General features: G+C 38.6%; 1 protein-coding gene across 1 annotated transcript in view; it reads right to left on the bottom strand.

Moving 5' to 3' along the window:
- Positions 1-14,513, bottom strand: part of LOC134839973 (amiloride-sensitive sodium channel subunit alpha-like) — a 34,111-nt gene extending 19,598 nt beyond the window's left edge. Inside the window, exons 1-3 of the mRNA XM_063855602.1 lie at positions 14,486-14,513; positions 13,552-13,697; positions 12,836-12,906 (exon numbers count right to left, since the gene is read on the bottom strand). Coding sequence (XP_063711672.1) covers positions 12,836-12,906; positions 13,552-13,697; positions 14,486-14,513 — 245 coding nt within the window. The remainder of the gene's footprint in view (positions 1-12,835; positions 12,907-13,551; positions 13,698-14,485) is intronic.
- Positions 14,514-14,870: the final 357 nt, after the last annotated feature.

The following is a 14,870-nucleotide window of genomic DNA, read 5'->3' as shown; positions in this document are numbered from 1 at the left end:
CTACTCAAGGGTGAGTAACTCTTCAAAATAACCAAACTAAAACAAAAAGCTTTTGTGAAAACAACTAACTAAAATCATAATTAAAAAATATTAAACTAATAAAAGTTTTATAAAATGTAAATTACATTATGCAATACATAGATCAGAATACAACACCAAGGACGAACATCAAAAGATAAAACGACCCCACCACACTCGAGAGAGAATGACCAACTACAATCAATATGCCGCTCACAATCACAACTCAAGGGATTTAGAGTACGACTTGACCTCGCAGAAAAGGACTTCATTGAACAAGACCAATGACCACCTCGATGTTCAAGTATACGTACAGATCCGAGTAACCAGGCATCCCCTCCACGCACAATCTCCACGCCATTCCCAAGCTAGATCAGACACAAAAGAAGTTCTCCGCGAAGAACAGAAAAACCTGACATAGCCAACCATTCTGAAATCAGAATTGATTTTGTTGAAGAGACTTAGTCGTTGTCACTAGAAAACACAACGTCTTAAGTCCCTAACTCCAGCTTCCTGGAACTTCTTTAACAAAGAAGAAACGGAAGAAAATTATGATGTTCGCCAAATACCAACGTCCATCATCCATCCTTCGAATTACAGAAGAACCGTTCTAAAAAAACTCTGTAAAACCCGGATGGGTGGAACCTGATCTAAACTATATTTTATGATTGGATAAATTAAATGTTTTACCAATGTAAAGTATTTAATATTAACCAATCATGATCCATCTAACTAACAACCCACTTATTTGTAAGTGCTGAAGTTACTTGTAATTTCAGCACCAGAGAGATTTGAATTTAACTTAGAAATTAGTTGAACTCTCCCGAGTACTTCAGCAGCCGCAATAAACCAGTATACCCTAGATCTATTGAGCCTAGCAGAGACTAGTTAAACAACCTGAGACTAGATAGTATAAGAGTAAGATTAGGATCGGTATTAGACTAAGAAGTTGCACGAATCTATCCGGCCGAAATTAAGATAGCGTGACGAGCAGACGGTGTACCCTATCCGAAATTACTCTACGAGTTATACACTTCGGTCCTAACTCAGATGCGCTAAATATAGTTTCAAAAAGTAGTTTTCTTTAGTATACAGTTTATTTTGCCCAAGTCATGATAAAATGATAAAGCGTCAAAGCACCTTCATTCCAAGTATTAATCATCTCTCTAAAGCGCATTTGTATTTGTTTGCTATGCAAATAAAATGCGCCTGGAGTTGTTTTTCAAGCAAACAAAAAGTGGTGCCTCACTTTGGGAAACGAGAGGTGAATTTCATAGTTTTTTCCCGCAACGGAAAAAGCTTTTGACTTATTTGCTTTACGGGCACGTGGTAAATGAAAAAAATACGGGTCATGGCCAGTCCTGTCGGATCTTCACTGCGCTCTTCGTAAAAATTTGTTCCAAGCAAGTCGGTTTTAAAAAAGTGTTAAAACGTTGAAAAAGTAAACACCTAAAAAGCTAACTAAGATATGTTAAAAGAAAAATACTGAAAATGAATTGAGAACTGATCGATAAAAATCGATCTTCAGCGATAGTTCAATCGCTCCAATTTAGAAAAAAATGAAAGTTGATCGATAAAAATGATCTTCAGCGATAGGTCGACCGCTCCAATGAGTGAATACGGTCACGGTCAGACAATACTAAACAAAACTAATTAAAGTAAAAGAGCAATCACATCACTTTCCTATCTAGGAAAAAACTCAGGATAGTATGCTGAATTTATAAACTGCAATAACGCTTTTTCTCGACCCTTTTAAAATTTGGTTTTCCGTAACTGACTCTATGTTGGCGTTGTCTTGTCCGTCGTATCTAGGCATCAATGGTAATAGTAGCTCTTCAAATTCGGAGAAGGGGCGGTTTAAATTGTCAATTGGTACATCCGACAGAGAGTTTTGCTCGGTTACGTTAGTGACGGTGGTCTCGGGGAGCTGCAGTCAGAGGTGTTGGAATAAGTGATTTATATCGAGTCTGCTTCTAGGATCCTCTGCACTCTGATGCTTTTTTTGTCGTTGTTCTTTTAGATTCCGATCAACTTGGGTTCACATGGTTATTGGCCAGGCCTTGGATGACCAAAGGAAGTTATAAGAACTACAGACACCCGGTAACCAAAAAATTTTCTACAAGGACAAGAAAACTATTTGAAGAGTAACTAATTTTAATTCTTTTCCTTAGCTGAAACATTGTTTTAACAATGGTTTTCTGTGGTAGGTCTGGGTTCAGGGTTAGTGAGTAATGAACAACTTGTTTTGGGTTTTTGTTGTGGTTTCATTCAAGTCTATCCATGACAAGTAATTGTCGCCGCTTTGACAGAAATCCCACAATCGTTAGAAAACATGTCTGTGATTCTCGTATGTGTGTTAGTTTGACTTAAAAATAATGGTTATTTTTTTTTAGTTTGACATGGTACAGAAGTTAATGTTCTTCAAGTTCCAAAATAAAAAAATTTCAGTGACGTCTCGACGTAAGAAACCACCCATTGTTCTTTCCCAGTCGTTCAAATCGAAAAGATAAAAAAAAGATAAAATATTTCTTCCGCTAACTGAGCTTAGATGACTTTGATTTCTTGCATTTTGACTGCAAACGTGACTTCAGTTTTTCCAGGCGCTTATTTTTATTTGGGAAGACTTCTCTACCTTCTTGGACTTCTTGAACCGGAAGCAGATGACAAAAAAGCAACTGGCCGTCTGCTCTGTAGGAGTGAGAGTGCACCTGCTTGGTTATTTTAGGTGAAAACACGGTAAACTATTGTTCACCTCGAGAATTCCCTGTTACTATCCATTAGAACTAGAATAGGCGCTATCTGGTTTTATTTAAGTTTGTACATTAAAAATGTTATTTGATTTTTTTCGTTCCCACAGTTTTATCGACAATTTTGGAAAGTAAACTTGCTTGCTTTTTTATAGCCACTTGACTGATGCAAGTATGTATGATACTGCTAGGGCTTGTTTGCTGGACGAAGGCGTAAGTTTGGTCGGAAATGCTACAGAATCGAATTTTTATCCATTCTCCGAGAGAGCCATCAATCAATACGACAAGAACTAGAACTAGTGTTCTTATATTTAATTGCAATATGCCAATGTTTGGTAAGTGTAGGTCCTTTTTTCCTCTTAAGTATTTACTAATGCTTTCCAACCCACTGTTAGAAGCGTCGATTTTAGTTTTGTAGTCAACTTAACGTCCATGTTTTTTGCTTTTGATTTTGCTGTTGTGAGTGAATGTAATGGGTTTACTTTTTTTCTTATTAGATTGTTTTCAGCCGAAGAGGAAATGTGTACTCTTTTAATCTTTTATGAAATTCTTTTTGAGGTTTTTGAATTTCAGAGCGATACTTAATAAAGTCTGAGCGATACTTAAGAAAAATTGAGAGCGATACTTATTAAACTCACTAACAGGTTTAACAAGTATTTGGACTTGTTCTTTATTGGGTATTTTAGATCTAATAAAGAACAAGTCCAAATACTTATTAAACCTGTTAGTGAGTTTAATAAGTATCGCTCTCAATTTTTCTTAAGTATCGCTCAGACTTTATTAAGTATCGCTGTGAAATTCAAAAACCTCAAAAAGAATTACATAAAAGATTAAAAGATTGGCCAAGTGCGGAAATGGCCTCTGAAACAACTCGATGCTCCTTACAAAAAAATTTTTCCATCGGATAATTTTCATGTGAGGTTTTTCTCAAAACGGGACTACTTTCTTGAAAAAATTCATTGGACTGGATTGCGACCTCAACCTTACCGACAGTTTTTATCGCTTCGACTGTGAAGCCGCCATGAAGATTTTTTGTGGTTTGATCTCATGAGACATTTTGAGAGAAGTTTTTTACAGCTTCTTCAATTCTATTCCTTTAAAGTCAAAAAATGTCCTCACGTTTAAACTCAATAGTCGTCCTTATTGCTTCGTCTAGCTTCTGAACATTTGTGATCGCACCGCAAAATTCCACTGAAGAATCTTCATGTTAAATACAGATTGTCGCATAGCAAAATGGCAAAAAGGTTCAAGTCGACGTCAAATTCTAGTTTTTTGTGTTGAGATTTGACCCACACTTCAAACTATAAAAAGTCTCTTTCGAATCGAGTGTTATATCTTTTTTTTACCGTAGGTTTTTTTGGAAAGTTCAAATTGATTTTGAGAACTTTATCCTTCAGTCATCTTTGATGGCCGGACAATCCCTTTCCACTAAAGAGTGCTACATTGAGAGCATCTAATGAGGCACGAGTTTTTGTTAATAGGTTTCAGTGGATGTCGTAATTCTCCTTGCTGTTTATGAAGATATAGCGGATCCTTTCTTCTTCTCAGCTGTAGATAGCACTTTTTTGTGCCATATCTGGCAGTACAACACAAAATTGTTTGAGGTTTTCTCCATTGCGTTGTTTTTGGTTTAAATTCTCGTGGTTCTTACGCTAATTTTTTGTGATTTCCGCTTTAACGGTAAGTTTTAGATTGTCTCGGTGTTTCTGATTTTAAGCGCAATGGATTAGTTACCCTGCAAAGTTTCTGAGCAAATTTATCTTTGCCTTCCTTTTCAATGGTTACACAGAGCATCTCCCCTCAAATTTCAATCTATAAAGTTTTTTTCTAATTTTTTTTAAAACTTCTTCCACTAATGCCGGTGTTGTCGTTTTCTGTTCCCATAGATTTTTTAGATATCTCTGTCCGTGTTTTTTGGCTATCAGTGCCAATTGATCGTATCGCTCCAGTTTTCGCAAGCGATAAGTTGGTCAATCATATGGGTGTCATGCCACGCAGAAACCATCGCATGTTTACTCGGTGCATTCTATGTTGCAGTCGTTGCAGTGGTGTCAAGGCCACCCACCTGTCTTACTCTGTTATTACATATGGTGCTCAACTCTTTTGTTATCTGTCTGCTTTCAAGTTTAAGAATCATACCATCTATTCTTGTTACGCTAGCGAAAAAAAAATCCAATAAATTTAAAAGCATTCAAAACCTTTTGTCTAAGATAGGTTTATTCAGGGTCAGTCTATATCTATACTTATTCGAGTTTAATTCAACTATTCGATTTTACCAAGTTTTGTTAATCTCAGAGTTCGGTAAATGTCATGGCGCAGCCAGCAGTTCATATTTTGGATGACATTACGGACCTCGCTGGATTACCTCCATTCTGGACGAAGCCATTACTTTCCCCACCTTACGGTTGGGATAGCTGGTTCGGTCAATTCAGCTTAGCATTAGGCTTAAAGAAAAATTTCAATGTTTCGGATTTAGTTGTTGAGCCCGGAGATGTCCATGATGACCCTCCTCCTTGACCGGAGTCTCGGCAAGAAACGGAAACTCAGCAAGATTCGGACGATCGTCTTCGGAGAGACGCCGCCGCACGACGTCGGGTGGATGAAACAAATGCAGAAAGAAGGAAGAAGGGTCCGCGTTTAGGAATGAATTGGCTCTTTCACGAAGCCGAAGCAAGAGCAATATCGAGACTGTTTTTCGCTTTAGGCAATGAGGGCAGAAAGAAATTGGTTCAAGCTTTCCCACACGCGGATGTCAATCAGCTTTTGTTTAGAGAATTTGTTCAAAATTGTGTGTACGCTTTCAAGGCGGAAGTTAATTGCACCATGGAACGCTTTAAGCTCTACAATTTGTGGTACATGGAGGCAAATGAGTCATTTTTGTCATTTCATTCAAGATTATCGGCCCAGGTGGCGTGCTGTAATTGGACGGAGCCAGAAAAACGCAGTGTGGTGAGAGACTTATTTATCGGACGTATCCGTGACCCAGGTTTGCAAAGTACTCTAATTCGGAAATATCCTGATGCAAATGGAACCTTGAAATTAGTATTAGAATTGGAGAAAGGTACATTCACATCGATGGAGTTTCAGAAAATCTTACCTCATAAAAAGAACACTACTTCTTCGTTCAGTTTGCCTAAAATCAAATAAGAACCGGCACTCTCCGTACAATCACGTCGGGGTGGCGGTCAATCGTTTTCCCGCAAACAAAACGTATCGGAGAAGAAAGGACAGAGTTCATCACGATCATGTTATTTTTGTGGTAACGCGTATTCTTCGGATCAATGGAAAAATTGTCCGGCACGTGACGTCAACTGTCGTACATGCTAGAAAAAATGATATTTCGCAAAAGTGTGTAATTCTAGACGAAGAGTAAGTCGCGTAGAAGAAGAGGAAGTGCAGTCAAACCTCGAGACGGAAATCGATAATATCGTACTTGATCAGGATGACGACAGCGAACCTGAATATGGGGTCCATAGTATCACACAGCGACGTATACGTCACACTGTCCAGATCTGTAGTTTGGAATTGCTGAAGTCTAACCGTGGTACACCCCTAAATTGAGTGTGATGTTACGTCTATATGGAAAGTCATTTTATGCTACGGTTGACACTGGAAGTCCGGTGTCTTTCTTGAATAAAAGGACTGCAGATGTGTTACTCCAACAAAATCCAAAATCACGATTCATTAGTGCAAACAACATGAATGACGATATTTCGTATGTGGACTATAAAAAGAATTCTACAAAATTTTTGGAAGTCTGATGATTCCAGTTTCTTGGGGGGATGGAAAAATGATAATGCTACATTTCTAGTTTCAGAAAACAAAACTAGATGTTTGTTGGGGTTGGACCTTCAAGGGTCTTTGGGCATAGATACTGTTCAACGAAACCCACCACAAGTGAAGATAGTACAAAATGTGGTGGAAAACTCAACCTCAGAACTGAATAAGTCCCATTTTGTCACGAAATACCCGTTGTTGTTCACTCGGCTGGTTAGATCTAAATCTCATCAAACTCATACTACTTTCATGGAGCCGTTGATTCCCAGACAAATCAAAGGACGAAAGGTACCAATACATATCCAGGATCGTGTCTCTGAAGAGTTGAAGTCATTAGTCAGAGATGGCCATATCACAAAACTGGATAAATGCACCACCAATCATTTTATTAATTCTATTGTGATAACAGCCAAGAAAGAGGGGTCGATTAAACTCGCAATGGATGCTAAACCTCTTAACGCTCAAGTTTGGAAAAATAAATATCAAATGCCAAATATCCAACAACTAATCGATTTGGCAGCTCAAATAACAACTAGTGATGTTCCTGATTCGGTATGGTTTAGCTCTCTCGACATGAAATATGCGTTCAGTCAAATCAAACTTTCGGAATTAACTAGTATTCATTGCAATTTCAATATCATCTGCGGAGAATCAACAGTAACGTACAGATTTAACACCGGTTTCTATGGCCTGACGGATATGCCGTCGGAGTTTCAGAAGGCGATGGATTGTACGCTTCAAGGGATTCTGATAACGATATGCTACTTGGATGACATTCTAGTGGTGTCAAAAGGAAAATTGTCACAACATAGTGAAATAGTACATAAAATTCTCACTAGACTGGATGAGGAAGGTTTGGCGTTGAAATTGTCTAAATGCGAGTTTGTTGTGGATAAGCTTGATCGGCTGGGTTTTGAGATTCATTCTTCAGGTTATGCTCCAAAGTTTTCCAAAATTGACGCAGTACGTAATTTGAAAGCACCTAGGACGCCTAAACAACTCCAATCCTTCATGGGGACGCTCAATCATTTCCAAAAGTTCAAGCGTGGTTTACATAATCTTACGTGTGAAATTCGGGATTCTCTTAAAATTTGTTATAAGAGGAAATTTATTTGGAACGAACCACTAGATGCGGATTTTCAGAAGATTCTGGAGCTCGTTGCCAAAATAACAGATTTGTATCACTACGATTCGGCAAGGAGACTGAAGAAGGTTTGTGGGTACCTATATCGTTTGCCTCACGTTTTCTCAATACTGCTGAACTTAAATATAGTACTAATGAATTGGAGTTGTTAGCGGTGGTCTGGGCGTGCGAGCATTTCCGCCTTTATCTGTTAGGCAACAAGTTTGAAATCCTTACAGACCACAAAGCGATTACTTTGGCTCTGAAAGAACACAGGGGAAATGAACCCTACCAGTCGCGTTTAACACGTTGGGTAGACAGGCTTGGTGCTACGCTGGGTATGGCAGGTGCTACGCTTGGTATGGCATATTATCTTTCTCGCCATCCTACTTTTACAGCCCCCCCCCCCTAGTTCTGTTTATGATGAGTTATTTGTTATTAAAACCATCAAAAAATTCACTCAAGCGTGTAATTCAATTAGGGCCGGCGCCTGGGCTTCTTCGACAGAATTTATCGATCCCATTTTTGTTTCTCAAATAGCTTTTGGGAATTTGAATCATAACCAAAAGCCAGATGGCATTAGTATTTCTGGTGCAGGGCCGCGAGAGGGCGCACTTTCATACTCTCTTTCTTTCGACCAACAGAATTGTTCAGTAAAATTCGTCATTTGCCGGTAGGTGGCAATGAGCTTGTATCGCAATTTTCTAGTGATAGATGTAGTGGTTCCTCGCAAGAGGGCGTCGCTTGCGAGACTGGTGATTTTTATCAATCAGATTCCATTGTGGTTTTCAGTAACCGGATGACAATTATGTGGCGTTCGTTGATGGAAAGTATTAACCAATCATGTGCGTGCGTTCATTCAAGTTTTCAGCCGCGCGAGGGCTACGCAAATTTGACAAAGTGCTCAGCCAATCAGAAAAAAAGATGCTCTAAAATCATCAAACTAATAGAAGGCGATCGGACGTGTGATCACGCACTCAGCCAATCAGATTTGAGATTCAATATCACGCCTCCTCAAGGCCAAAACAAGTCATTTTCAAGTCAGTTCTGCTCATTTGTTAACTCACATTCAGTTGACCAATTATATAGTGGTATGTCTTCTTCTCCGATTAACGCTTCTGCGCTTCTGGGAAACACTGCAACCACAGAAAATCTTCCCAATTTTGTGGAAAATTTTGTTTCGGCTCCAGGTAGCGAACAAACGACCACCTCAGCTCCTCAATCGAACAGCAATCATCCGACCACCTCAGCTCCTAATTCGAACACCCCAGTTCCCAATTTTGTGGAAATGGCTCCGGATAACCCGTCACGCTCTCGCCTTTTACTCCGCTATAACCGACTGCAGGTAGCCAATACTCGAGGCCGGAGGAATCGGCAGGGTCCTCCAAGAACTCCGTTACAGTCGTTAGCGGACTTACTTGAGAAGTGTCGTCGCAGACGACTTGTGATTCGAGCTCACCAGCAGCAACGGCATCTTGTAGTTTGCGCAGTCAAACCAAAACCCCTTTGTTTCTCAGGATAAAAGAGAAGTTGTAGGCCTTCCCAGCCTAATTGATGTTGGATTGTTAGCAGAACTGACTGATGAAGACGAGTCTCTTGGACCTATGAAGAGAGCGATCCTGGACAACGATGTGCAGTCTTTTTCTAAGCAAGGGGTGTACATTTCGCAGTTTTGGCGAATCGCGTCTGCGGTGGTCAATTGCATCCTTATCGACAACAAACTGGCAATTCCTTTCAAACTTTGTTCAGCAATCCTTACGCGTTTACACAGATCTCATCCGAGACAACAAGGTATGATAGAGGCGGCAGAATATATATGGTAGCCATACATGAATTCTCAAATTGTCGAAAAATGTCAAGGGTGTATGGAATGTACAAAGTTCGGTAAGAACATGAAGTCATCTCAAAACTTTAATTCTTCGCTACCGCTACCGCTAACAAGGGATTACTGCTAGACTTTGTTGGACCTTTGCAGGACGGAAAAAGAAAGAAGGTTTTCATTCTAGTCGCTGTTGATCGGTTCTCAAAATTTCCGTCCGCTTTACGTACAAAAAATACCGGTTCTAATAAAAGTCATTAAGTTTTTAGAAGCCTATATACGTATGCATGGCATACCAAAATCAATACGCACAGATCACGGTTCTGGCTTTAAAAGTGAGTTTCTTAAGGAACTCTGCGAAAATTTAGGGATTGAACACATACTCTGTCCAGTCGGTGATCACCGTGGCTGCGGGTTAGTGGAAAGAACGATCCAAACTATAAAACGTAAATTGGGAAACGAAGCATTTAACCCTCAGTATAAAGGTCTAAATAGTGTCCTCCTTTTGAAATTCACTTCGGTAGAAAACCTAATACTGAATTTTCTTTGACTAGAGATAAAATACTTGCTAAGGCTTCAGATCGAAGTTCACTCGCGCGGAGTCTTTTAAGGCCGAAAGACCGACACGGCCAAGATTATAGCCTGGACAGAGTGAAAGTGGTGAAACGTGGTAGCCACAGTCCTGACGTGCCACTTCGATTCAAGAAAATTGTACCCGGACAGAAAATTGCTGATACCAAGCAGTACAAAGCCCTGGAAGTACTTGCTCGCGCTGCTAATCGTTGGAGTCAATTGAAGCGAAACTTCAATACGAAAACGGGACGTAGTCTAATGAGAGAATTGGGATCACGGAATACTGAGATTGATAATGCTTTAAAAACTGGCCTTAGTAAAAAGTACTCTAAGGTTTTATGATCGTGTAGCGGACGCACCAAGTAGAGAACGTTCGGCTTCACCGAGTACTTCGAAGAAAAGTCCTACTGGTACGAATACTTTAGAATCGTTGTTGCTACATAGTCCTGATAGTGTAGAAAATTATAGAAAATGTCTAGGCAGAAAATCGGGAAAACCACTGTATAAACTGGCTAAGTTCAAGAATGTTCGGGTCACTAACAACACGTACATTACGAACTTGGGAAAAGTTTACCGGAAGAATCGTATCGCTTTAAAACGTAATGTTAATAAGCGTGAAGATTTTAGCTAAAAGACCTTCAGCAGTAGCTCCTGCGCTGGGAGTCAGGGTTGGACAAAGGCCTCCAAGGAAGCTTGTGCCAAGAGGCCAGAGTGTTACGCCTACGCAACGCTGTCCCATCGCCCTCGTCAATGGTCAGCAGCACCGTCGGTGGTCATTTTGTCAGACACTGACAATCAAGAATCTTTGTCTCAAACGCGGTCGCCCAGGAGGTCTCCTCGTGCTATGTCCACACCTCATCTTCGAAATCCTCGACAGTGCAGGGTCAGGGATTGTCGGCTATACAGGTATCTAACGTACCCTCAACTCTTAAGCCATCTTCCTTGCCGTTGGACTCCACAATAGACAATCTGGATGCCTCAAATACTTCGATTGCCACATTACCTGCTGAGGATACATCAGCAACTCGAACTCCTTCGTTACGTTCGCGTTACGTCGTTCCGGCGTCTCCAAAACAACCGGTATCAGAAAAATTGTCTCCAGACAAATTGGCAGCCCATCGTGTTCGTCACAGCAAGTGATACCACAAACTGTTAACCCAACTTCACCCGACATAGATCCTCAAACAAAGGCAGCCCCAATTCCGCCAGTATCGCAATAGGATGTGGATTCGCAGGTTTCCTCCTCCTCGTGTACCCGGGCTTCATGCAGAACTCGAAAAGCTCCGGCACGTTATGGAAGTCCCGTTCGGCATTCCGTTAAAGAGGTGGAAGAAAATGTGGCCACTTCACCGTTGACAGGCCACGAAGCTAATGGTTCTTCCGTCACTCCGAAGCGACGATTTATTAGACGAAACACTGAGGATTTTACCCAGCCAAGTTCTTCTTCTGATCCACTATCCCCAAAAGAAACTGTGTTTAAAAAGTGAAAAGCAAGAAAAACTTCTAGTACATAAAAAAAAATTCTTGTTAAAAACTCATATCAAAACTCCAATTGTTACTAAATTAAAGCCGTTATATTCTGGTGCTTGATTCAGTTCACTTTGTCGGTCGAGAATTGTGTTTGTTTAGTTACATATAAAATCATCTGTTATATGATTTTTTTTGGCCCAGGGGTATGTCATGCCACGCATAAACCATCGCATGTTTATTCGGTGCATTCTATGTTGCAGCCGTTGCAGTGGTGTCAAGGCCACCCACCTGTCTTACTCTGTTATTACATATGGTGCTCAACTCTTATGTTATCTGTCTGTTTTCAACGTTAAGAATCAGACCATCTATTCTTGTTACGCTAGCGAACAAAATCCATTAAACTTAAGAGCATTTAAAACCTTTTGCCTAAGATAGGTTTATTCAGGGTCAGTCTAGATCCTACAAAACTATATCTATACTTATTCGTTTTTAATTCAACTATTCGATTTTACCAAGTTTTATTAATCTCAGAGTTCTGTAAATGTCAATGGGTCAACCAGAATTTAGGTACTCCCCTCATATCAGATTCTATGATAATTGAATGCGGTATTTTAACAAGTTAAACTCGCATACATCTATCAATCTAATTGAGTATTTACATTCAAGACACTACTTAGAAAACTTAAAAACGAAATGACCAAACACAGCACTGAATTGCAAGGGTAAAATTGTATGCTAATTGGATATACTTGAATTAGTTTTTTTCGGCTATCCGAGTTAACAAAAGTGCAAACTAATAAAGAATAAACATGTGTTTTAAATGTTACATGTTCAACGCAACTGGTTGGTCTTCTTGTTTTCAAGTTCAAAATTGAACTTGGACTTTCAAATGAAGACTTGTTATTGAAAATCAAAAATCAGTGGAAACCAAAATAAACAATATTTGTAGTAACGTTCCATTATTCGTATTTTGTTATGAAACCTTTTAAAAGTATTCTTGTAATCTAAATTATATGATTTCTAAATTGTTGCTCTTTTTCTCTTCCACAACATATTTCAAATTCAGTTTTGAAAAACTTTTTTAAGGTTGTTTTCTTGCATTGAAAATTGACATGGTAAACTGACAATTTTGAACAGATTTGTTCTTCTTACTTTACAATCTTTACAATGTAACATATTAAAAATTTAGCCGTCATCACAGCACATAACAAAGTTTAATATCAAAATTTTGAAAAATGGGGGGGAAGTTGAAAGGAGCCCTAAATTATCTACAAAAAAGAATGCCCGATCAAGTTTGACTAAACTTACCCCATTTTCCCCTCAGGGATGCAATTTGTGAAGCCACTGCTGTCGAGATATTTCCGAGAAGACAGACCAACCTTTAAACAATACATGTTTAACAGTGTGGCTAAATTACTATCTCTTATTTCCAATTTACAAAAGTTATTTACGCAAGATCCTAAATACAAAACTTAACAAAAATTTTACCGAACTTTTCCTTTCACAGTGTTATGTTTACTTAACGGTTTCTTTCTTATTTTTCAGACTTTCGAAGAAGTGCTCGGGTTGGCTTTTTTTCTTCTACAGACGTGAGTCGCTTTTGTTAAAACCTAAGCCACATCGGTCAATTTAAATCAGCTTCCATTTAAATCAGCTTCAATTTAAATCAGCTTCAATTAAAATCAGCTTCAATTTAAATCAGCTTCAATTTAAATCAGCTTCACAATTTAAATCAGCTTCAATTTAAATCAGCTTCAATTTAAATCAGCTTCAATTTAAATCAGCTTCAATTTAAATCAGCTTCAATTTAAATCAGCTTCACAATTTAAATCAGCTTCCATTTAAATCAGCTTCAATTTAAATCAGATTCAATTAGTTTCAACTTCAAAATTGACAATAAAATTCCCAACTCATTTTTGAATTTTTTTCTGAATGACTATTGGAATAAAAAGGCTTTTGGCTAATTTGTCTTTCTTCTCTAAGAAAAGCTCTTGTGTCGTTATGCATATTCTAGTTGGCTTTACCTTGTAACTTTTCCCGGGCGCAATATCGAAGGAGTAGCTCTTGTCCCACGTGGTCAAAACAGTGTCTGAGGGGTCATAGAGGAACAGCTGGAACGACAAACCACCTCCAATGTCCATCACTGGCACGCCCTGTTCGGTCTCGAAGTCTTCACAAACACAAGCCAGCTTATGTTACTTCATCTCCGAAGAGTTATATAAAATTTAACTACTGAAACTCTACATCAAAATGCTTTTTAATTCCCGCTAAACACCTCTACGCAATCTTTTAAATTTTGTTACTGGGCTTTGAATAATCCCCACAGCTGCCATATACCATATTTGGATTCTAGTTCTTATTTAAATTTTGAAATCCGAAATAATTTTGTTCCATTTTCGAAGAAAGTGACGGACCATTTCGAATCGACCCTTTTTCCTCCTTGCATTTTTCTTTCTACTTGTAAGTAACAATTATTTTGTTATCTATAAGTTATTGATGCCATAAACTCAAAAAGAAAAAAAAAATTAATGCCACTATTGAGTCTAAAAACCAAGGTTTTTGAAAATTGCCGTTTGGTCAATTTGCGATAGGTTGACCTAGGCCAAAACTTTAGATTGACTCGGAAAAAAAGATAGGTTGAACCGGGAAAAAATTTAAGTTGAAATGTGAGAATCTTAATAACCCGAATACTAAATGTGCAAAAAAAAACATTAAAATTGCAGTTCAAATTCGTTTTTTTCATTGGAAGAACAAATACATCCAAAAAATTACATAGTTTTTTCATCACTAAAAACAACAGAGACAAAAAACGAGTGATATTGTCAGGGATACTATAAGCTTCTGAGTGAAAACTAATAAGATTTTAAATTGTAAATTTAGACTGATCTATTTGTCTTTTGTACACATGCTTTAGCTTGCATAACTGAAATCGTATCTTCATACGGTAGACTGACTGACAGTCTTCGTATGTTTTAACTCGGCACATAATGGCCTTGAGGGTAAATTTACACCAATAAATATACATATAATAACATGAACATCTCAAGAACACTGTAGCCGCAGTACCATATTCCCCTGAGTACAAAGAAATTTTTTATATTATAAGTACAAAGTTCAAGTATATATAGGAGTGTTGGTACTTAGTTCAAGAAGTTCATGTTAAGTTTTGCTCTTAAACCGCATCTCTTTCTTCCTCGGCTGCTTCAAATAAGAGTGATAATTGCCACGCTGAGTTCCAAGTCTTTGCGATGTCCAGTGACGAATAGCCAATTTCCTTCTAAATAAGTGCCGTTCCAAGAATCTGAATCGCGTCTTCACCGATTCGTCTGTTCTGTTCGTGAAC

The sequence above is a fragment of the Symsagittifera roscoffensis genome, chromosome 2, assembly GCF_963678635.1.
Source record: "Symsagittifera roscoffensis chromosome 2, txSymRosc1.1, whole genome shotgun sequence".
Lineage (NCBI taxonomy): Eukaryota > Metazoa > Xenacoelomorpha > Acoela > Convolutidae > Symsagittifera > Symsagittifera roscoffensis.
Note: the sequence above shows the minus strand (reverse complement) of the source record. Positions and strands in the feature narration are given on the sequence as shown.